Raw genomic sequence first — 25,062 nt, 5'->3', positions numbered from 1 at the left:
AATCCCTTCAAAAATTAAGACTAGCCACCATGATTGGTTTTTTCTTTACATTTTGATTTATAACCTTTTGATTACAATTTTTTTTTTGAATTATCTATAAAATTACTAATATTTTTTTAATTTCACCCCTATCTTTTTTAAAACTATAAATAATCCATCAAATTATAAAATGCTTTTTTTTTCAATTTTCACCCCCTATAATTTTTTATTCTTTCAAATTTGGTCTTTGTTCTTTTTATTGTTATTTTTTGTTTGAGATCATTAATTTTTTTTTTCAAATTTCATTGTCTTTGGGTTTTTTTATCAAATTTTATCCTCATTCTTTTTATTGCTTTTTTTTTTTTTTGCTTTCACAAGTTTTTTTATCAATATTTTTCAATGATTTTATCATTTAAAATGAATTTGTTGAAATTTAAGCTTTTTGATTGAACCCGAGTTCAAGATTTTACGAGCTATGAGTTTTGAAAAATTAGACTAGGTTTAGTAATTTCATCTGGTGTTACTTGTTTTTTTTTTTTTTTCCTTTATGAAATTGATGTTTTATTATTTTTATCTTTATTTAAGTTTTGCTTTATTATTTTCACATTTTACCTTCAAGGTAGCCATAGGCTAGTTTGAGTTTGTTTTTTTGTTTGTTTTTTTAATTTTTTTTCATTGATATTTTTTTTAATAGTTTATTTATTGTTATTAATTTTTTTTATTTATATTATTTAAATTATCAGTTGAACTAATTATTAAAGTTTTAGATTTTTTTACACTAGAAAAGATTTTATACCTAATATGGGGTAGAGTGGATAACAAATCTAGTGTATTCTATAACTCCATATCTGTTTCTTTTTTTATCTTCTAATAGAAACTAGAGTGTCTATTTAGGATGGATTACAAGTTATTCATCTTTTATATATATATATATATATATATATAAACATTGGCTAAGAAACAATTATATTCCCTAATGTTGAGTTTTTAATAAATTCTATCATTTAGGTTAATTATAAATAAATTTTTATATTTTTTTTATTATATAATAAAATAAAATTAAAATTAGTTCTATATAAAAAACTCATAAGTTATAAATTTATTTAAATTGACAAAAATAATCCTAGCCTATTTCTTTTTTTTTTTTTCTTCTTGTTTTTGATTTTTTTCTTTGATCCTATCCAATCTAGAAGATCACATCAAAACAACATTTTTCAAATATGAATTTTTTCAAAATATGAATTATTATACAAAGTTTAATAATAATATACCCAAAATTGTCCACCATATGAAAGGAATATTTGGGATTAAACTGTTAAATAATTTTTAAAATAGTTTTTTTGTTTAAAAATATATTAAATTTGTTTTTTATTTTTGATATTGACAAATCAAACCATAAAAAAACACTAAAAAAATATCAAATTAATATTTTTTTAAACTAAAAATATTTAAAAAAAACAACTAAAACCAAAATCACCGAAATAATAACCTAGTTTAAGAGGCTCAAAATATTATTTTATATTACTTCTTTCTCAACTTAAAGAAAAGGAAGAAAGGATCACGTAATTTTTCAAGTTATAATTTACTGCAAGGAACACAAACATCTATAGAACGCCAGCAACCTTTATTCTGATAAGGGATCCAGTGGTCATACATATTAAATCCACTCAGCGAGCAACCTTTATTCCGGTGAAAGATCCGGTGGTTGTACATACTAAATCCACATCACACACAAAGAAGCGAATCCACTTTTAAAATGCAGAAAGCAGAATATCCTGAAATAAAGTTGAGAAGGACACAAGCTCTACCATGCGAGACGTGTAAACTACGTATCCTAGCAATTAGCTTGCTACTTCTTAGAAACCATGAATCTTGATATTTTCCTTCTTCACAATGCCTGCCTGTTCACAGAGAGTAAACGAAGATTTTTCATTGATGGTTGCTAAATATACAAGTACTTTGTCTAAAACAAGACCAGGAGGTGTTTGTTACCTGCACGAGGAAGGTGGAAACGTTCTTCCTTTGATCACCCTGAAGTTGAATGACCTGCAGCCACGCAAAAAACCAGCGCTCACACTAAATTATTTCGGCAGAAAGACATTTAATATATCCAAACCAGGCTTATGCACTGGTATTTAGTGCAAGAACAAGACGGGGCGATTAAAGGTTACACACATCCTCGCTGACACTCTCTTCATGTTGGTACAGCTTACTAGTTATGAATTGAATGCACTAGTAAAGACTATTGCTAATACAATAATACCAAATGTTTGAACAGATGTGGTGTTTCTCTATTCCATGCCAAATGAGAAACCAAGGTCCATGCTGCAAGTGTTCATTCTATGGGTTGGTCTAGATATCAAATTCAAACCAACTGTAAGAGATAATGATGGAAATTTCTAAGCAAGAAAGGGAATATAGGAGTGTCAGAGATAGCTCCCAACATGCAATGTATTGTACCACAGGGGATGCGTGGGTAATGGAGAATCTGATACCCACCCATAATATAAAAAAAATCTAGCTTTACAAGATCTTTATTTTCAAAGAAGATATTCCAAAATTCTTTACGCTCATTTTTCTCACAGTTTGAATAACAAAAGAGCTGAGGACTGCATGTAATCACCCCTTGTTTGCAACAGCAGACTATGTACAGATTTATGATAATACCTCTCAAGGACATTCTGAAAACAACATAGATAGAAACAAACCTGGCCTAACTCAGGGTCCTGGACAACAGTTCCATTGCAGCAGAACTCTTTCTTGAGGTCCTTAAGTATCTTGTTGTAGCTATATTCCTTCTTCAACCCTTGAACAGTAGTCAGGCTTTTCCTCCCATTTCGCTGCTGTACGCGCACATGAACATAATCTTTTGTCCCAGCACCAGAGTCCTCAGCATTTGCCTCAGCGAAGGGATCTATTTCATCCGTTTAAGATACATTATTAGCATAAACTTCTAACTTCATCAGAACACTAAACATATATTAATCCAACAAATAAAATATACCGAAAGCAGTTGGAATAGCGTTGTCGAATTCAGACATGAAAGAGAGATTCTGGAAGTAGAAAGTGATACCAACAAACAATTCTTTGATATTAATCAAACTTCTGTGAGCTGAATCAAACGGCAGAAAACAAAATTAATCAAGATCCAGAAAAGTCTTAAAAGCTAAACAGGTCAAAACAAGCACTAAAAGTATTTAGAGAGATGCACCACTAAAAATATTTAGAGAGATGTACCATCCAATTGTCAGTTCTAATTTCATAATTTCAACAAACCAAGCAAGTAGAAAGTAAATTCCTTATTTTTAGATGTATAGAAAGTAATCGTTAAAGATTTCAAGTTTTTAACAATGAATTGAAATAAAAGAATAGGTAAAATTTGTCAATCTTTAACAAATATGGCAACAAAAGAAAGTTACAATGACACCTCACTGAACTCAGTGCCAAAACCTAAAATACCTAAAGCATTTAGTTATTATCCATACATCAGGTGGTTCTAGCTATGATCAGCTCCTCCATTTAACAAACAGATAATAGTATCTTGTACAGAATCATAGCCAAATTTCAGCAGGCCACTCATTCATTTCATCTTTCACTGAAGTCCCTCCTCATGGTTGCTAATTATTCTCAAATAATGGTCTATCTTTTCAGAAACAAAATTATTTCTCAACCTATTCCCTATCAAGCCACTGTTACACCTTATCATCAACAATTAGTCCAGATTATTATAACTAAAAAGCATGTTTCCTGTCAACTGCTCAACAAACATCTTTAAGTACTGGTTCTACTACATCACTAAAGGCAGTTATGCCCTTCAATTCCATCTCTTATCGAGATGCTATGAACTTCAGTCGCACACCACTCCATTATGACATCTGAGTCGCAAGTTTCATCATTTCTGATCAAAATTCTTTTAATCCAAACTTTAAATATTACTCCTAACTTGGAGATCACTCACCCTCACCCAACTATCACCTGAAAGTTTCAAACTTTACCTCAAATTAAACTCATCATTGACATAAAAAAAGAAACTGTATGGTTAATTCCAGGAACTGTGTTGTAACAGAAGAGATGAAAAACATAGAATGAAATGACATTAAAAGCACACAACATAACCAAGAAAAAAAAAAAATCCAAAACCCAGATTCTGAAAACCAAAATTTAGATTAGTCAGTAAAAACGATCTCATTCAATTTCATGTTCAGCTTTTGCAAAACAAGTGTTCATCAGCCTAAACCTCGATTTTTCTGCCTTCCTTTACCCGAATTCCTTATCAAACAAACAGACAACCATGCTCATCATCCGTAAAAAAAAAAATCCTTCAACACCATGCAGGAAAACCTACCAAGATAATTAAAAAGTACATATTTTTTCCGCAAAAACCAAGCAATAAAAATCACGAACCGTAATAAAAACAAGAACCCGTCACGAACAACAAACCAAAACTAAGATTATCCCAGTAACGAAACAATCAAAATTAACCAAAACCCAATATTTACATACAAACAACAAAAACAACGAACATCAAATTCAAGCAACCAAAACAAACCCTTCAAAGAAACAAGCTAGAAAACGACTACGAATTATTACCTGAGAGAAAGATTGAGAATCAAAGCGAGGAGACAGAAGAACGATAGAGAATAAATGGGATTTCTTTCTATTGTTATTATGATTATATAAGGCGAGAGAGGAGATTTACTGACCACACAAACTTCTTTGGGTCGGTATCTATATAAAGAAAACTGGGGTTTTCCTTGATACCGTACGTCTTAAGTTTAATTCTAAAATCCAAGTTTGACTTTTAGCTTTTATTTTTATTTTTTTAATTTTAAAACTACATTATTTTAATAAAAAATATTGATTTGCAAGCTCGAATTATTTTATAACCTGAATTGACTTGACAGTTAGCCTGATATTAGATGACACATGACCCCGAGTCCACTTGAAATCTATCTTTATCAGAGTTATGGAAAAAAACAAAAATATATATTAAAATAATATTTTTATATCAAAAAGATATAAAATATATATAAAAAATTAATTTTTTTTTATTTAAAAAAAAACAACATGAAAGCTTACCCTCTAAACCAATCAAATTTCTATTTAATAATCCTACACCACCGACTAGATCTCCATCATCCACAATCACATCATTCTCACTGTTCCCGATCCCATCTCACCAAACCCTAAAAAGCAGATCCTTCAATCTCCCTTCTTTCTCTACATAAATTAATTCTTTCTTTTTCAAATTACCCCACCGAAAATCGCACAAAAAAACCCAACTACAAAGCCTATTGCAACTGCAGCACCGACGTTTAACCAGTGGATGATGTATATTCAGAGATATCAGTGCCATGGTTGATCTAGCAGTTGGTTCCCCTGATGGGATAGAGGGAGAGGTTGAGGCAGGACTTCTCATTACTAATGAATTAAATGGAGGAGTAAGAGGAGATATTACAGGAAGTGCTGATGAGGTTGAGGCCCTAAATTACGAGGTAAAAAGAAAATGAAGAGGAGCAGATTGGGAAATGGAGTGGGAAGTCAGGATTTTTATCCCTAAATTAGAATGGCGTCGTTTATCATTAAAGTTTCATGAAAAAAAATATATTCGGGTTTCTTTGGGTTCGGGTCTAACATATGTGATTATCATAGTTATTAAACCTAAATCTTCCTCATAAATTAACTTGAAAACTAGTAATTGGACTGGTTCGAATGAAGTAAAAAACCAGGATGAAAAAAAATATGGTAAAATCTATCAAGTTAATTTTTGATCCGGATAATCTAGTAAAACCTTTTAAGATAATTATTTAAAAAATATATAAAAAATATATTTGTGAAAAATAAAAATCTCAATTCAATCAAGTTTTGTTAAGTCATCCAGTAAATCAACCAGATTTTATCAGATTATTATCTATTCTAATCTTTTACCTCATCTAAATCGATGCAGCCACCAAGTTAATTCCCGTATCAATTTGGGTTTAATAACAACTATGATTTTACAACAATGCTTTAGAGATATCATTTTTTTTTTTGTCATTGTCTATTTTAATATACGGTTCTGATTGCTTGAGTGTCTAGAATTTAACGGTGATGATGTTTGTGGACGAAGTCGGTTTTTGCCTTGTGGGCTGTTTCTACGGTTGAGATTGCTGGGTTATAGAATTTAACGGTGTCGATGTTTTGATTATATAAAGTGAGAAAATGGGATTTCTTTCGTCGGTGATTATGGTTATTAAAGTGAGAAGATCTGTTGACCGCACAGACAAACTTCTTTGGGTCGGTATCCATATAAAGGAAACTTGGGGTTTTCCTGATGCCTTACGTTTTCGGTTTGAGAATATAAAGCATAACCAAATATTCAATTTAATTCAAAACTCAAGTTGTAAATCTAGGATTGACCATGATTCAAGTTTTGACTTCTTTTAAGGAAAACTCTAAATCAATGTTGTTTTATTAAAAAATAATTATGTTTTTATTTTATTTTATTGAATTGCTCGAGGGTCTAGAATATTCTAATTGTGATATGTTTGTGGGCCACGTCGTTCTTACCTTGTGGGCTGTTTGTACTGCTAGATTGTGTTCCAAATGTTTCTGAGAAAGCCTTAAAAGTAGCCATAGGCCCAATATATTAAAACTTGACATTTTAATTATATATATATATATATATATATATATATATAAATATAATTTTTTTATATTTTCAAAAATATTTAATGAAATGGAAGGTAGTTAATAACTGCCACATCATCACTTAAATACCATATCATTATTTAATATTCATATCGTAAACTGTCACGTCGTCATTTAAAGAATACATTAATTAAACATGGTACATGTCAAATCTATCTTCTCTTTAAATTTTATTTAATTACTATTATTTTAAGAGTACACGAAGTCATGTATTAAAAAATAAAATTAAATAATATCATTTTAATTTATTTAAATTAATCCTTTTTAATTTATGATTGGATATTAAATTTAATTATAAATACAGCCGTGTTTAATAACTTTGATATGTAGAATGTCTAATTTTATATGCAAAATTTATGCGATTTATAGTTTCATGCCTATTTTTCTTTTAAATTTTATTTAATTATTATTATTTTAAGAGCTCACGCATATACGTGTGTATATGTATATAAAAATATAAAAATAAAATTTAAATAATATTATTCAAATTATATTTTTTAATTTATAATCTGAATTTTAAATTTAATTATAAATGTGATCGTGTTTAAAAACTAATACGTAAAATCGCAAACGATTTGTAGTCTTAACCACGCACAAATTTGCTTCCTTGCATACTTATAAAAAGGCACGTAACATTCCATTCAAACTCATAACATAAGCATGCTACGTAGTACAAACTAACTTGCGACAATGCAGCAGACGTTAACACCTTTCATGTAATACAAGGTTGCCTTATTCTCTTTCTCGCCATTGTTTTCTTCCTCTTGAACGAGATTTGAAGCAATATCCGAAGTAAATGATCAGAAAGCTTTGGCTTTTACAATGAGGGTGGTGGTGGAGATTTTGACAGGAACCCTTTTCTACATTCAAGTGGCCAATGATGCCACGGTTGCAGATCTTAAGAAAGAGATCGAGGCACAGCAGAAACTACCTCAAGATCGTTTGATCCTGTTTCTCAGCAACAAACGAAGTCACCTGATAAATGAAGAAGGAGACGGGGCAGCTTTAGTTGATTGTGGGGTTCAAGATGGATCTCATATCTACCTCTTCTTTGACCCGGTTGATCATCATGATGAATCTACTGATCATTTGGTTTTCACCTGGCCTCATTCTTTCTTGGAGCAGGCATAGTTTCTTCGGCGAAATTCCGTGTCGAAAAGGAGATGAAATTTACCAGTCCTGTATGTTTTTCACCAAGCAGACGAAAGAAAATGCTAAATAGTACAGTGTAGTATAAGGAGCTTGAAGCATAAAACTATGCTGTTGTGTGAAATAATGATAGCATAATGTTAGTTGATAGGATCAGTAAGGTTTTCTCCTTTCCAAAATATGTTTTTATTAATAAAGCAACAATTTTTTTCTTGTGTTTTGTTTTCCTAGAGCTATCTGAGATTTTTAGTACTCCTTTTATACGTTGAGATGTTCTTGAGAATCACCTTCTTTCCCCCTTCAATTCACATTCCTGTTATTTTACTACTAAGAACCAAGTAGGGTTGATGTTAAATCTCCTTCATTAGCTGTTGAATCACATGCAAATCATTGACATTAATTTTTAATACTATAAATCATTACATTTACAGTATGCATATTAATGGTTAAGATTATGATGATAAAGAGAGAATGATTTTTTTTTTAATGGAAATAAAGAGAGAATTAATTCTCTTAGTATATATATATATGTTTTTTATTTCTGAAATATTTGAAGTAAATAGAACATAAAAAATTTGAAATACATGAACTGAGAGCATCAAATAATTGAAACCAATAACTTTAAAGTTAAAAAAGGACACAGATAGTGACAGCCATGCATGTTTCATTCCAACTCAATCAACAGAACATACCATGATAGCTACTTTAGCTACTAATCTGACGCTGAAAAGGCTAGAATTCAAACAGCATTCAAATTTTGTGGAACAAATAGCAGGGGACAGTATTCCTGAGGCTGTAATAAACTAACGAGACCAAAGAAAATAGGAAACCTCTACTTGGAATTTCCACTGACATGGGCTTCATCTGCAACCATAACTGCGGAACATACAGCAACCAAGTATCCACTGTTGAATAAACTCAATCCAGAAGCTCCTAGAAGGTCAAGGAAGGCAACCACCCACCAGCCGCAACCGACCAGCCACCAGCCGCAGCCGCCAGCCACCAGCTGCCACAGCCGCCAGCCGCCAGCCGCCTTCACACCTAGAAAGTTGAATTTTCTTGTTTTAATTTCGTGTATAAATAGAGTGCCCAGCCTCTGTTAATGTGTGTGGAGAGAATTGAAAGAAACACTAGAAAGAGAAAGAGAGAGAGGGCGTGTATTGTGTTAAGTTTTCATTAATTGTAAGCTTCGGTTTTGTGTAATAAAACAGTGTGTTTTATCCCCTCTGAGTGTCTCAAAGCCACCACCAGTGGTTTCTCCCACCAACATCGACTGCGGCTTGCTGTACCCTTGAACACATAAAGGGAATCATCATTTTCAAGACCATGCCACCTGAGGCTACAATCTCCGCGCGCTCATGATCCTTTGCTTGTTTATGAACAAATAATCGTCTTAGGGGAGAAATTCTCTGCTCAAAAGAAGCTGCCTTGTGTTATTAACAGCACACGAGTCCTTCATTTCGAAAGGAATGCATCCTGCATTAATACTTATCCTTCTCTTGGGAGGCTCATCCCCTTATTCGATTCATGGTTTCGAGGAACACAACAATCTCTGATGATTCATGGATTACATACTCACTCAGGTTGCGAAAATCTTCATTAAGTTCCATCCCAGAAAAGAAAAGAGACATTCTTTTGATTGGTTTGCCATCAACAATGTGAATTTTGTTCTTTTAGGCTATCCACCGTACGTATCTGATCTGTCATCTGTCAACCTCTTGCTGCAAATATTGCCATGACTTGAATCTTAATTACCATGATAGCTGTTAAATGCTGGCATCACAGGTTTGATGGTGAGTTGAATCCTTGAGCCATCAGTGACCATGGTTTTTTCCAGTTGTCCTTGTATACAAAAGAGATCTTCTCCCACCATCTTACAGCTGCCTTCAATATATCTATCAGCTTTGAAAAGAAAAAGAGAAAAAAAGATCTTTCCCGTACACAGGATACGGGACCTTAAGGGGATGGATTAGCATTAATGTGCATGTATGAAGAAATTATTTCAATCATCTAATCAAAGGAGATGATTAAGCATATATATATATATTTTTATCTGTATTGTTATATAATTATATGAATTCTATATGAGTTGAATGTGTAACATTAATAATCATATCATTTTCTATTCTAATTTTTTTTGCATGTGCGAGCTCGTTTGTATATGTTTCCTTTTTTTCTCCACATTTGCAACCCAATTGATTGCTGGATGTACTCAATAATTTTGAGTTAGTGCCTTTCATGATTTCTGTGATTTACAACAATTTCTTCTTATGAACATAAAACCATTAATTGCTTTCAGAAGCTTGTCCAGAAGATTGGTCGATCAGCAAAGTTAGTGAATTAGCGTGTTCTGTATGTTTTCAGGCCATGAATATTAAAAAGAAATTTAGAATAAAGAAGGAAATTATTATTTGATAATTTGAGATATTAATTAGATTCAACTTATGTAGAGTTTATATAGCCTAAATACACATACAGAAATAAAATAAATTATAGAAAATATGCTTCCTTAACCTTTTTTTTTCATTTATGGCTGCTGCCACATTTCTTTGGCCAAAAATCTTTTATTTTATTTTATTTTATTTTATAATTTAGCTTTTTAGGTGGCTAATTTTGGGCTTACTCTTCATCATTCTATTTTTATCGTGGCTTCTTAGTTATTTTTAATTTTTTTTCTTTAGGAAGAACTCTCCCTTTCTTTTTTTTGTCAATCGGTGATCTTTTTTGTATTACTCTTATCTCTTACGCAAAAACTTATCAACTTATGTCAAGTCTCTCTTATTTTTGTTTGTATATTTTTCTCTTGATTCATAATCTCAATTCTCTTTTCGGAGTATGTCATCTTAATTCACATAATCTTAAGATTAGAGTTGATTTACACTCAAGGCCGACAAGGTGGAGGAAATCGCAACCAGTCAAGGCTTTACATTGCAGAATGAAGCGTACAGCTTGCTCAGACCTTTCTGCTCAAGAAAATGGTGGACAATATCCTGTATGGCACACAACAGTATCTATAATCTGTGTTCGACTGAGATGTGGATTGTTTGTTTGTGGAGGGTAGGTATCCACTGGGAGAATGTTTAATGCAAGTTGATATATATATATATATATATATATATAAGTGATCAAGTGTAAGCTAAGATTATGCTAGCTGACACATTTTTTAGGCATGTTCTGGTATGAGGTCAAAAGGACATTTTTCAATTTTGGAAGTCTTTCTGACATGTTTGTTAACGTGCAATCATCTTATTTTTGTGTGCGTGAGTTTTTTTATTTTAATAAAAGTAACAAGAACTTGGATCCAGCAAAAAAAAAAAAGGAAAATTTTCAAGTCTTTAAATAGGTCTGATAGCAACCTTAACAAGGAAAATCATGATCCCTAAATGAAAAGGAAAACCAATATAAAATCTGGAAATAATATAAAATCTAGAAAAACCAAGAAAACAATAATAAAACCGGCTCAAACATCATCTTCATGGCTTAATTTTGGGGTTTTTCTAAAGAACAAGGTCTCGTAAATTTTCTGAAAAAATTTAAACTTATCCAACAAATGGATACAAAATTATAGCTTCTTAATATTACTTTGATAATTCATTGATGGCAAATCCTCATCTAACAAAGTCATATCGTCAAGTACTTCATTTTCAAGACTAACAGGAAGCTTATATTAACATCATGATTAAGTTGCAGGAGCTTACAAACTTGCATTGTTGTGTTCCAACAGTACTCTCTCCTTGCTCATGCTCACGAACTCTCTCCTTGCTTTGTTTTATTGCCTTTCCTCCTCTGTTTCTTCCTGTGAGACATTTTTCTAGCGAGTTCCAGCTGTCAAATGTGATTGGATTTTCTCTTTTATCTGCTAACGTTCAAGGAGATTTAGAGGAGAGCAGGCATTATGCAAACTCAAGTACTTGGTCAAAAATAAAAACTTATGCCTAATGCGTGTAGAGCACAACTCAAGCCACAACCAATTGGCAATAACGAAGTGTTTTTCATTTGACAAAAATATTGCAAGTCAGCTCTTAAATTGTTGACCTTATCATATCAACAGCATGAATGAATAACTAATCAAATGACAGTTTGTGCAAAGACACTGTCAAAGGCTCTGCTTAACTATAAAAAAGCCAGCAGACTTGTGTTCCGAACCATCTCAGCCTGAGGGATAACTTGCAAACTTCTCTTCAGGGAAAATGGCTGTTCAAAAGCTTTTCCCAGTCCTCTTTCTTCAACTAGCCCTTGCTTTTTTGCTTGCAGGCCTCACTAATGCAGGGGGGCTGCAACTTGGATTCTACCGGAGAGCATGTCCTGATGCAGAGCTTATAGTCCATCAAACTCTTTACCGTTACATTTCTAGGGACCGAACCCTTGCTGCTCCTTTGCTAAGAATGCATTTCCATGATTGTTTCATCAGGGTAAGCCCTTAAGCTACACTACTGTGCGATTTACACAGTTCAGAAACAGAATTTACACTAAGAATTTATTTTCAACATGACGTTGCTGCATAAGCACACGTAGAACAATATCCTAACAAGTTATGCTTTCCAGGGATGTGATGGTTCCGTGCTCCTAAGTTCTACAAAGAAGAATCAAGCTGAGAAAGACGCCATCCCAAATCAAACCTTAAGAGGGTTCAATGTCATTGATGCTGTAAAATCAGCTCTAGAAAAGAAGTGTCCTGGTGTGGTTTCCTGTTCCGATATCCTGGCCCTGGTTGCTCGTGACGCAGTTCTAATGGTATCAAGTTTTCCAACACAATCTGTAACCACTCATTAACTGCATCACTATGCCTCTGCTTAACCAGTTTTTCCATTCAGATTGGCGGACCACATTGGGATGTCCCCACAGGACGCAGAGACGGAAGAGTGTCGATTGCCAATGAGGCTCTATTCAATTTACCATCTCCTTTTGCCAACATAACTGTCCTCAAACAACAATTTTCTGCAACGGGTTTAAGTGTGAAGGACCTTGCAGTTCTATCAGGTAGTTTTCGTAACAAAAAAAGCAATCTATTAAGCAAAATAGCAGTGTATTTACTTGGAATATGTTTTGGTGACAGGAGGACACACCATAGGAATTGGACACTGTACCTTAATCTCGAACAGGTTGTACAATTTCACAGGCAAGGGAGATACCGACCCTTCATTGGACCCAAGATACGCTGCTCAACTGAAGAAAAAATGCAAGCCTGGAAACTCCAACACAGTCGTCGAGATGGACCCCGGTAGCTTCAAGTCTTTCGACGAAGATTACTACACCATTGTAGCTAAAAGAAGAGGTTTATTCCAATCTGATTCAGCTCTTCTTGATGATGCTGAAACAAGAGACTATGTCAGATTTCAGTCAAGGACACAGGGATCCACCTTTGCACAAGATTTTGGTGAATCCATGGTGAAAATGGGTTACATTGGAGTCCTGACCGGCAAACAAGGCGAAATCAGGAAACGTTGTGCTTTTGTGAATTAAATGGATATTTAATTTCATTTTCCATACCTGAGTTGCTTGTAACGAAGTTGCATATTGTTCATGTTTGAGCTGTCCTTTATCTTTCTCTACTTTCTATCTTTTTTCGCATTTGCAACCCAAATGGTTGCGGGATGTACTTAATAATTTTGAAGTTGTGCCATTCCTTATATTTTAGTGATTTATTCAATTTCTTCTAATGAATATTACAACTTTCATTATTCTCTTAATATTGTAATATCTGCTACATTTTGTTTTTGAATATTCCAGAAAAATTCTTCCTTCTTTGAATCATATTCACATCATGTTGCACCAAATCCAATAACTACAAGATCCATCATCCTGAGTTAGTAAATGAGAGTGTTCTGTGCATTTATAGGCCATGATTATATGCAGGAAGAGCATCCCAGCAACTTATCCAACAGCTCCACTGGAATTTACATAGTTTTACAGCAAGTTCAGTTTGGAAGAACATTTTTACAAGTACAACAAAATTAATTAGTTTCATGAAGTAATTTAATACTCAGGCTGGTAATCCATCCAAATTTTCATCAACCATATGTCTCTTAACTACATGTCTATGGAGGTGAGATCAGCTAACTTATTTATCTGGCAATGATGCAAAAACAATGTCCCAAATCCGATTCACACAGCCACCCCTTGGAACTTGTAAGTGCCCCAGTCTTCAATGTATTTTCCTGAAACGGCAAGATTTCCAAACTTGTTTTCTTGTATTTCATTCACTTTATTCTCACACAGCACCTGGAGTTAGAACCAAAAAAAGAAGAAGCAAGAACACATTATATGTTGCTCAGTCAATATGCTTCTATCAGGGACACTTCTGATTTTCACTCCTGACATGGTGACAGCATTGAATCTAACCGTTGGTTTATCTGATCAGGATGTAAGAAGCAAGAACGCAATAACCTGCAGGTTGGGATTAGAAGTAGTGGAAACCTGTACAGGCGAACTATCTATTGGAACAACATCAGTCTTATCAGCATGTGCAGAAGCATGTGCGCCTATACATGCTCGCACGCCCGTATGCACTCGCGCGCGCGCGCACAGATTTAGAGAATTTCCCAAAACCACTGTTTCTTCTAAAGCACCCACAACGCTTCAATTATACGTATTTTGATCATAAAATAGAGGGAGAATCGTATCATGATTTTAACTCTCTGTATATTTCTTTAAATATTTTAGATGTGATTAAAGAGATTCCTGTCATTGTGAGCTGGAAGTCATTTAAATTTTCTTTTATGATAAAACTATACAGGAATAAAGTGTGATCTGAGTTCCCTTAATTTGTTTAATGGCTTGCACCACTACTTCTGAACATTAGATCCTCGAAAGAGTAAGAACAGTTTGCTTGCCATTGTCAGCACGCCACAGAAACAAAGCACCTGTAAAAAGCCAGGCTAGTTAGGTCGAAATCAAGAAGGCTGCGGTGCCAGCCAAGTTTCTTCGTAATATGAAATGCATAATCTTCGCCATTTTTGGCAGCCACTTTCACATCAAGCCGTTCGTCTGCTGTTTGATGTTGTCTGCATTCTTAATCATCTGAAATCCTTGTATTCTGAGTTATTCAAGGCTCTATAATCTCTTCATTTTTATAGAAGAGTGGGAACTGATCAGAATTCCCTAGTGGGTTTCCATGCAGCGTGTGACAGTTAATTATTGAGCAGTTTTTTTCTGTAACAAAAGCGTAGAGTGAATCCTGCTTCTTACACACGCATGATGTAAAGTCTTATGTGTTTCTTCTGTCTTCAAAGGCCAACATAAGTTATTGGTTCAACTAAAGAATCTGAGAATGGCCGATGCACGTATTTCTCACGTATATGGTTTCTTCGAAACTAGCAGAAGACATGGTCTGGTAAAGTATATGTGTCTGGGCGGATATTAACAATAGTGCACGATCAGTTCCAGTTAATACAATAATGCTTAATCAATAAATATTCATTTATTATTAAAACGGCTATGTTCGATAGTAAATGCCAATTATATTCAATGTTGTAAATATGATCCTTCACAATCAAGTAATTAAAAATTCAGATTTCACTTTCCTATTTGTAGCGGCAGAACTCAGAAAACTTGAAATAGTATGTTAAAATACTATAAAGTTATTCTTGAAACGTCGTTATTTCATAAAGGTCAACAAGAGAGAAAAATCAGAACAAGTCATGGCAATGTATACTTAGCAGAAAGTCGTGTACGGCTTGCTTTAAACCTAGCATTAACATATAATATTTCGTTTCGTGAGTAGATCTTTGTTCTTGAGAGCTTGGTTGTTGTAATATCCTGAATGGTCACACAGCAGCATCTATAATCTATGCCTGACTGCTTTGCCAAATTATTTTTGGTGGGTAGCCAATGGGATAATGTTTAATGCAAGTTGAGCTATATATAATTTAAACGGTTGAGTGTAGGCTAAGATTCTGTTAACTAATATTTTCTGGGCATGTTTTGATATGAACTCCACTCATTCTAACGTAAATTCTTCCATTTCGACGTGCTTGAACCTTTTATTCAAATACAATACTTCCCCTCCCAAAAAACTTTCAAATTTGTACGGAGTTTAGAAAACATATTTTAGAGGTTTCGATAGTTTTTCCTTGCAAGTTTGCTGATGTTTTTCAATTTTTTCTCTCTTATATATAAGCATTATCTAGCAATGTAAAATATTAATCAAGCTGTCATTTGATTAGTTATTAATTTGTTTTGGGTCAGCTCTTAAATTGTTGACTTTATCATATAAACACCAACAATTCGTAACTAATCAAATGACAGTTTGTGCAAAGACACTGTCATAGGCCTTATCTCAACTATAAAATGCCAGCAGACTTGTGTTCCTCACAATCTCATCCTTGAAGTACAGCTTCAAAACTTCACTCAAGGGAAAATGGCAATTCAAAAGCTTTTCGTGGTCTGCTTTCTTCAACTCGTTTTCGCCTTTTTGCTTGCAGGCCTCACTAATGCAGGGGGGCTGCAACTTGGATTCTACCGGAGAGCATGTCCTGATGCAGAGCTTATAGTCCATCAAACCCTTTATCGTTACATCTCCAGGGACCGAACCCTTGCTGCTCCTCTGCTAAGAATGCATTTCCATGATTGCTTTATCAGGGTAAGCTTTTAAGCTAAAGTCCTAGCATGCAATTTACACAGTATGTATCTGATATCATCATCATCTCAATGTTACCTTGCCACAAAAGAACTTGGAAATCAAGCGTTTTCATCTTGTTTAGGAAACCACACAATTCCATATCCTAACAAGTTATGCTTTCCAGGGATGTGATGGTTCCGTGCTCCTAAGTTCTACACAGAAGAATCAAGCTGAGAAAGACGCCATCCCAAATCAAACCTTAAGAGGGTTCAATGTCATTGATGCTGTAAAATCAGCACTAGAAAAGAAGTGTCCTGGTGTGGTTTCCTGTTCCGATATCCTGGCCCTGGTTGCTCGTGACGCAGTTCTAATGGTATCAAATTTTCCAACACAATTTTTCACCACTCATTAACTGCATCACTATGCCTATGCTTAACCAGTTTTTCCATTCAGATTGGCGGACCACATTGGGATGTCCCCACAGGACGCAGAGACGGAAGAGTGTCGATTGCCAATGAGGCTCTATTCAATTTACCATCTCCTTTTGCCAACATAACTGTCCTCAAACAACAATTTTCTGCAACGGGTTTAAGTGTGAAGGACCTTGCAGTTCTATCAGGTAGTTTTCGTAACAAAAAAAGCAATCTATTAAGCAAAATAGCAGTGTATTTACTTGGAATATGTTTTGGTGACAGGAGGACACACCATAGGAATTGGACACTGTACCTTAATCTCCAACAGGCTGTACAATTTCACAGGCAAGGGAGATACCGACCCTTCATTGGACCCAAGATACGCTGCTCAACTGAAGAAAAAATGCAAGCCTGGAAACTCCAACACAGTCGTTGAGATGGACCCGGGTAGCTTCAAGTCTTTCGACGAAGATTACTACACCATTGTAGCTAAAAGAAGAGGATTATTCCAATCTGATTCAGCTCTTCTTGATGATGCTGAAACAAGAGACTATGTCAGATTTCAGTCAAGGACACAGGGATCCACCTTTGCACAAGATTTTGGTGAATCCATGGTGAAAATGGGTTACATTGGAGTCCTGACCGGCAAACAAGGAGAAATCAGGAAACGTTGTGCTGTTGTGAATTAAATCGATCTTCTATTGATTTCCTGAACATGCACGTGTGATTTCATTTGTATCTGTTTCATTTATTTTCCCCCACGTTTGCAACCCAATTAGTTGCAGTATGTACTTCATAATTTGAGGTTTTCCCTCCATGTTATTTCTTGTGATTTATTCAATATTTCCTTCATACGAATATAAACATCCACTACCTTCATGGTATTTGAATACCTGCTACAGTTTCCTTCACTATTTTGGCTAGGCCATGAATATATGTATGCTTGGGCAGATTGCACCTCCCATCAACATATCCAACATCTTCACAGAAATTTACCGAAGTTTAAAGCAAGTATTCAATCTGGAAGAACATTTTTATATGTGCTCCTCGTAAAATCTCATTACCCAGATGCCTCTACTTATTTGTCTATAGAGGTCAGATGGCTGACTTATTTATCTATTGAACTGATGCTAAAAATATGTCTCAAAACCAATTGATTGTACCTCCTTAGAACTAGTAACGCGGTGCACCAATCTTTAATATCTTACCTGCTATTGCCAGAATGCCAACCATTATTTTCTTGATTTTCATTCAAAACAGGAAGAAAAAAAAAGCACCTGTAGATTAATCCAGTACAGTCAAATTTTGGATGCAAAAGATAGCTGAAATCAAGAAGGTTGCCAGTCCGATTACTTCATAATATTCATGCATAATCTTCACCATTTTTGCCAGCCGTAGTTCATAGGCATTTCTAGGAGTTGTTGAGTCTTTCTTTTGATGCCAGGAACAGAATCGTGTAAACCAGCTTGTAATTTCTTTTTCTGCAGGGTGATTTTAAATGAACGGTTAGAAAGTTGGGTGTTTGAAGAATTAGAAATAACAAAAAGACCTCAAAACTCACGTTGGAAAAATTAGAAATACTGTTTCTATGGTTAAGTTCATCCTGGAAACCTTTTGTGCATTGTCTGAATCATGATTTCATGTATCATGTGCTTCTAAAAAATAAAAGAAACAGGTAAATAAGACTCTTACACACACCAAGTGTCTGCTGATTACATATGCTTCTCATGCTTCCTCGTACCATAATTGACTGAAACTAATTTTGGTTTTAAATGGTGATCTTATTAGAAGGGCTGCTGAAAGAACTTGAGTTGTTTTGAACTCCATTTATCATCTGATCAATTAGGGATTAATCTGCAACAAATTTCTTCCTCAGAAACTGGATATTGGCATATGATACCTCATTGTGATAGAACAAATGAAAAATGGTGTTAAATCATCTGGAAAAGTCCATGAATTAATTACTAGGGAAAAATAAATAAATAAAATTAAGTCCTTGTATATGTTCTGAATCGTTCAAGCTTCTCAAAGCTTTTAATCTCTTCAGTTTCGTAAAAGGGTGAGAACTGAGAATTCCCTACGTCGTCTTCACACAGTTTGCCACAGTATATTGTACAGTTAATGGAAACATGCAGAGGACTTGGATGTTTTTGCAACTAATCATAAAGTGAATCCTGCTTCTTACACATGCATAATGTCCTGAGACACCTAATGGAAGCATCCAGAGGAGTATATTCTGTCTTCAAACGCTAATGCAAGTGAATGGTTATGCTGAAGAATCACTTAGCTCAACTACATTTCGCATGTGGTTTCTTCGAAACTAAGCTCTATCGATACCTTCCAAATCCTTGAACCAATTACTTTGGAAATTGTAACTCAAGGCCAACAAGGTAGAGAAGATCAGAACCAGTCATAGCCACACATATTGAATTACAGAATGCCGCTTATACATTGCAGGATTGAACAGTACATTTATATTGAATCACACAGTTTGCTTACAATGTCGCTACAGCTCTTCACAGCCATTTCACTACCATCAACAGACCTTTTGGGAAATTAACAATTGTTTTTTGATGAGGCCTTTGTGCGTAGCAACTTCTTGTTATGTATCCTGAATGGGCAAAATAATACCTATAATCTATGTTAGATTGTTTTTTGGTGGCAATCCAATGGGAGAATGTTTAATGCAAGTAGAGATTTTTCAATGTTTTGAGTACGAGTGTCAGCTAAAGATTCTTAGAGCCAACACAATACACATGATTTAGCCGTGTTGTGGAGAGAGGCGAAGGCATCCTCACAGGACGTGTTTCCATTTTTAAAGTACTTGCAGTTGAGCTGTTCAATAGGAGAATGTTTAATGCAAGTTGGGCAAACGTGCAATCATATTACACACAGCTGACAGTTTGTACAATGACGCTGTCAAAGACCTCAGCTTGACTATAAAAAGCCGGAAAAATTACTGTGTTCCAAATCATCTCAGCCTGAAGAACAACTTCAAAACCCCTGTTCACAGATAATGGCTATCCAAAAGCTTTTTTCAGTCCTCTTTCTTCATCTGGCTCTCGCTTTCCTGCTAGCAGAACTCACTAATGCGGGGGGGGTTGCAACTCGGATTTTACCGGAGAGCCTGTCCTGATGCAGAGCTTATTGTACATGAGACCCTTCACCGATACATTTCTAGGGACCCAACCCTTGCCGCTCCTTTGCTAAGAATGTATTTCCATGATTGTTTCATCAGGGTAAGCCCTTAAGCTACGCTGCTGTTCAATTCACACAGTTGTGAAACATAATTTATCTTATATCATTATTTTCAACATTACATTGCTGCTTAAGCACACGTAGAACAATATCCTAACAAGTTGTGGTTTCAGGGATGTGATGTCTCTGTGCTCATAAGTTCTACAAAGAAAAATCAAGCTGAGAAAGACGCGATCCCAAATAAAACCTTGAGAGGATTCAATGTCATTGAAGCTGTAAAATCTGCACAGGAGAAGAAGTGTAACGACCTGATCCTGGATTCATGACTGACAAATAAGCAAAGTTCTCTTTAAGATTTTATGTCTGTGCGAACCCAAACTTACATACAAACTTATCCTTTAAATAACTTAATCAGAGCTCAATGGAGCACTAGCAACAAAACTAACTTCATAATATAATTTAATTGTCTTACTACAATTTTATAGTCGTGAATCACTAATTAGACATAAAAGAAAATTTCAAATTACAACCAAAAGAGCAAGTTTTAAAAGTCCTATAAAATGACCTGCTAACAAGCTAAAAGCCAAAAAAGATAAATAATAAAAGGATGAGTTTAACAACTCGGTGAGTAGATAACGTTCAATATACACTCACGAGGTAATATAGCAAGGATGAATATATATACAATTATGGCTCTAGGTTCTTATAGGAAAGTTTATCAAATAGGCTATAACAAGAATATCATGAGGTAAAGCTCGTCAAAAAATCAAAATGCAATGAACATGAGGCTCCGTACTATGGGATGATCAGTCCACACAAGTTGGTGACTCCCCAGACCAACTAGGGTTTAAATACGATGCGCACAAAGTGTGATGTTTTGAAAATAAATGAGTAGGAAAAGGTAATAAAGCCCTTGAAGGCTTAAAAGCGGGCATAAATGAATGAGGGACATTGTAGTAATTGAACAATGAGTTGATAAATATAAGAAAAAAAAAAAAGAGAAGTTGTGTTATTGAGAGAAAACCATGAGAGAAAACCATAAATACAAATTCACCATTCAAACAAAATCATAACTCAAAATCATCATCTTTACTTACAATCTTTCATAATCAACTAAATAACTAATTACCCATAACAATCAACACATAATATTTAAATCAATTCATCAATCAACCCAAAACACAATCTTTCATAATCAACTAAATAACTAATTACTTTTAAACTTATTTTCTTTAACTCTGTTCTCTTTCCCTTATCTTACCCTTTTTTTTTTCTCTTTTTCTTTCCCTTTTCTTTTCTTCTCCCGTCAGTTTTTCACTCTTAATTTTAGATCTCTTTTTTTTATATATATATTTATCAAGTTTTATTCAATTACCACAGCACCCCTTATTCATTTATACCATTTTTAAGCCTTCAAGGGCTTTGTTGCCCTTTCCTGCTCTTCTATTTCAAAACATAACAAGAAGTGTCCTGGTGTTGTTTCCCTGGTGGCTCGTGACGCAGTCCTGATGGTATTGAATCTTTCAACACAAAATTTATCTCCACTAGTAAACTGCACCATATGCGTATGTGCAGGTTCATATGTATATTGTCTCCACCCTCCAGTACCCCAGACATAAAGCAAGAAAAAAATTATAATGTCGTTGACAGGAAAGATACAGAGACATGAAGCTTCTTTCCATTGGCTTGCTTGTGCCTTCTGTGGCAAATATTTGATTTTTTCTTCTCCCTACCTGTTTCCTCGGTTCTCTCACATAAAAAAAGCGACCGACAGCTTATCGTTATCATAACTTCATTATATTTTATGCAATTAGCAATGTGCTGATACTCTCTTATATGCATTTGTGTTCTTTTAAAATAATACGGGATTCTAGATTTCAAGGTGATGGAATAAACATGGCAGCTGAGCCCTGGGTTTAACTTGTTTAATTTTGGTGTTCAATACATATTGGCGGCAGCAGGTATCCAATTATTGATGAGAAATGGGAGCAGTTGGGGATTAAGACAACGTTAGCCATCAGAGAGCAGGTGAACCAGTCGATCTCATTCTTGCCATGGATATACAAACAATTACCTTAAGATCAATTTCCACCAAACCCATCTTCTTGTATGTAAACCCGCCACGTCCCAACATTTCCATGGTCAACAATTTGTTTTATATTCGGTCAGCTTCAAAGAGATGATCAGGTTAAGTTTCTCCAGAGAAGCATGGGATTCTCTTGTAGTTTTCCCTGCATAATTACTCGTCAAGTAAGAGACTGGTGTTTAATTTTTACATTAATCTAGGACACACGTAACTAATTATTATATTTTTATCACTACTTGACATTAATTTATGTTTAAGCATTAGTCATGTCAGTTGGCTATGGGGCCCTTTTATTCTTTTATCTTTTTGGTAGCTCAAGTTGCAAAGGTTCATGCTAAAAGTGAGGCCTATAAATCTTGCCTCATGTTCCAACCTTAATGTACTATAGATCTTGAAGTAGCATAAACTCCCATAACCAAGGTTGTACCAAGTCGCTTCCACAGTGAAGTAGGAATTTTCCCTAGAAAATGAGTGGGTTTCGTTATTTTGGGATGATGTTCTTTTGTCTTTTGGTATTTATGGGATCAACTGAAGCTCAATTGCAGCTGGGTTTTTATTCTAGAAGCTGCCCAAATGCTGAGAGGATTGTGCAAGACTATGTTAACCGGCATATCCATAATGCTCCATCACTGGCAGCAGCTATCATAAGAATGCACTTCCATGATTGTTTTGTTAGGGTTTGTGTCTTCAATCTTTTTGTGACTGCCTAGTTTTTCACCTCACAAATCTTTGAAACCTTTTGTTTTCGCTGCTTTTTTTTTGTTTTTTTTTTTTTTTTATCAGGGGTTGTGATGCATCTGTGCTTTTTGAACACAACTTCAAGCAATAACCAAACTGAAAAGGTGGCAGCTCCAAATTTGACACTGAGAGGCTTTGATTTCATTGACAAAGTGAAGAGCCTATTAGAAGCAGCCTGCCCTGCTGTTGTCTCCTGTGCTGACATTGTTGCTTTGGTTGCAAGGGATGCTGTTGTAGCCACTGTAAGGACTAAAATAAGTCATAACCAAGAATTCAATGCATATGTATATATATCTTCTCATTATTTGGCAAAAACCCTTTTGTTTGAACTTCAACAGGGTGGCCCATTCTGGAGAGTTCCAACGGGACGAAGAGACGGGACAATTTCAAGATCCTCGGAGGCCTTGAGCAATATCCCGCCTCCAACAAGCAACTTCACCAATCTACAGAGACTTTTTGCTAACCAAGGACTGGACTTGAAAGACTTAGTCTTGCTATCAGGTACTGCACTTAAAGAAAATGCCACTCCCTAGCTCTGCATGTGATTTGAAACGTTGCTTGCCGCTATGTTTATCATGATCCTGCTGAATATTTCAGGTGCTCACACAATCGGGGTAGCACATTGTTCATCATTTTCAAACCGTCTTTACAACTTCACTGGAGTAGGTGATCAGGACCCAGCTCTAGATAGCGAATACGCTGCCAATCTCAAGGCAAGGAAGTGCAGAAGTCTTAATGACAATACCACTATAGTAGAAATGGACCCTGGAAGTTTCAGGACATTTGATCTTAGCTACTACAGTCTTTTACTCAAAAGACGAGGTCTGTTCCAATCTGATTCTGCCTTGACCACAAACTCCGCTACGTTGTCTTTCGTCAACCAGCTACTCCAAGGTCCGCTTCAGAATTTCTTTGGGGAATTTGCAAATTCCATGGAGAAAATGGGCAGAGTCAATGTTAAGACCGGCACAACTGGAGAAATTAGAAAGCACTGTGCATTTGTGAATAGCTAAGAATCTTCTGTTAATTGGTTCCCATGCGTGCATTGTGAGTTTCATTTCTACGCAAATAATGTCAAGAAGACTTTACTTCTTTTGAATTTGAGTCCATTGTAACAAGAAAAAAATAAATTGTGTACTGTTTCCTCGCCAGTTTTCCTAGTTGAATTTAATTATCTGAACATATATATCTCCATCTAGCTCATGACTCCTTATGGATTCACCTAATCACCTAGAAACAGCTCAACCCTGTAGCACAGCAGATTCAGCTGATCTCCAATTGTATTAATGAGGCTAAAAGTGATAAAACACAAATGTGGTTAAGTAAAATAAGGTTGTTTAGCACAACTTGTCCGTTACGGATCTAAACACGAGTTAGTGCCCTTTTCAAGACACTTATATAGTATATTAACAGTTGATTTGCCTAGGACCAACAAGATTCTGCTTTTGGCAAAGCTGTAGTATAATTAGCATGAGCAAGCATAAAGGTCCAACAATCAATAAAGGATGTTTATAAAGCAGTGACATCGGTAGCCAACAAAGACTAGATCAGAAACATGCATGAATAATTAATATTATGATTGCAGAAATCATGCAAAGATCTACCTTTTCTTTCTTGAATTTCATGTTTCTACTTTTGACAAAAAGTAATCCTCTCACAGTGTAAACTGTTGATAAGTATAAGTAATTATCTCCTAGTTGGAATTCCAGTATTTGAGTCCTATTGTATCTATGATGTTAGCTGTAAAAATATTCTAGAATCCCCGTAAACATGTAATTGTATCCTAATATAAATAGCTTTCCATATATAAACTCGAAACTATAGGATCAGGAAAATGTAGCCTTTGTAAATTTGGTTATATATACTGTGCTTGGAACAGAGAAAGTAAGCTGAATAAAAGCAATTGAATCCCTTTATGTATTCTGCATCTTTCTTTACTTGGTATCAGAGCTAGGTGTAGTATCTACTCTATATCATCACAACACGAATCCTAAAACCTTATAAACTTTCCCTCCGTACCATGACTAGTGACAAAACCAAATCATCCTCCTTTGCACCAGTTATCCATGTTCAATCAGAGAATTCCAGTTTCTCAACTAATGTCATCCTTACCGAAAGCAACTATGATGTCTGGTCTCAAATCATGGAGATGTAGATTGCAGGGCGAGAGAAACTTGAATATCTTATGAATAACACATCTTCAGAGACTACCGATCCATCCTATGCTAAATGGTATGCTGAGAATCAGA

At 34.9% G+C, this 25,062-nt stretch overlaps 4 protein-coding genes across 4 annotated transcripts; 3 read left to right on the top strand and 1 right to left on the bottom strand.

Annotated features, from left to right (window-relative positions):
• Nucleotides 1-1,584: 1,584 nt before the first annotated feature.
• Nucleotides 1,585-4,732, bottom strand: LOC118032107 (protein translation factor SUI1 homolog). Its single transcript, XM_035036716.2, has 5 exons — nt 4,570-4,732; nt 2,984-3,091; nt 2,688-2,893; nt 1,972-2,025; nt 1,585-1,880 (listed from the first exon to the last, which is right to left on the bottom strand). Exons 2-5 carry the CDS (start codon nt 3,018-3,020, stop codon nt 1,836-1,838), a joined length of 342 nt encoding a protein of 113 aa, XP_034892607.1. The 5' UTR covers nt 3,021-3,091; nt 4,570-4,732; the 3' UTR covers nt 1,585-1,835.
• A 7,256-nt stretch (nt 4,733-11,988) lies between these two features.
• On the top strand, nt 11,989-13,432 carry LOC118032108 (peroxidase 27-like). The gene is made up of 4 exons (XM_035036717.2): nt 11,989-12,230; nt 12,364-12,552; nt 12,633-12,798; nt 12,875-13,432. Exons 1-4 carry the CDS (start codon nt 12,009-12,011, stop codon nt 13,279-13,281), a joined length of 984 nt encoding a protein of 327 aa, XP_034892608.1. The 5' UTR covers nt 11,989-12,008; the 3' UTR covers nt 13,282-13,432.
• Nucleotides 13,433-16,177: 2,745 nt separating this feature from the next.
• Nucleotides 16,178-17,543, top strand: LOC118032110 (peroxidase 27-like). The gene is made up of 4 exons (XM_035036720.1): nt 16,178-16,399; nt 16,563-16,751; nt 16,832-16,997; nt 17,074-17,543. Exons 1-4 carry the CDS (start codon nt 16,178-16,180, stop codon nt 17,478-17,480), a joined length of 984 nt encoding a protein of 327 aa, XP_034892611.1. The 3' UTR covers nt 17,481-17,543.
• A 2,264-nt stretch (nt 17,544-19,807) lies between these two features.
• On the top strand, nt 19,808-23,912 carry LOC118032104 (peroxidase 3). Its single transcript, XM_073410624.1, is given in 6 exon segments — nt 19,808-19,885; nt 19,887-20,030; nt 20,163-20,289; nt 22,988-23,055; nt 23,152-23,314; nt 23,411-23,912. Coding segments are annotated over 6 exon segments (996 nt in total). The 3' UTR covers nt 23,827-23,912.
• The last annotated feature ends 1,150 nt before the right edge of the window (nt 23,913-25,062 follow it).

Source organism: Populus alba, chromosome 7 (assembly GCF_005239225.2).
Source record: "Populus alba chromosome 7, ASM523922v2, whole genome shotgun sequence".
Lineage (NCBI taxonomy): Eukaryota > Viridiplantae > Streptophyta > Magnoliopsida > Malpighiales > Salicaceae > Populus > Populus alba.
The sequence above is the reverse complement of the archived record's forward strand: the minus strand, read 5'-3'. Positions and strand labels throughout refer to the sequence as shown.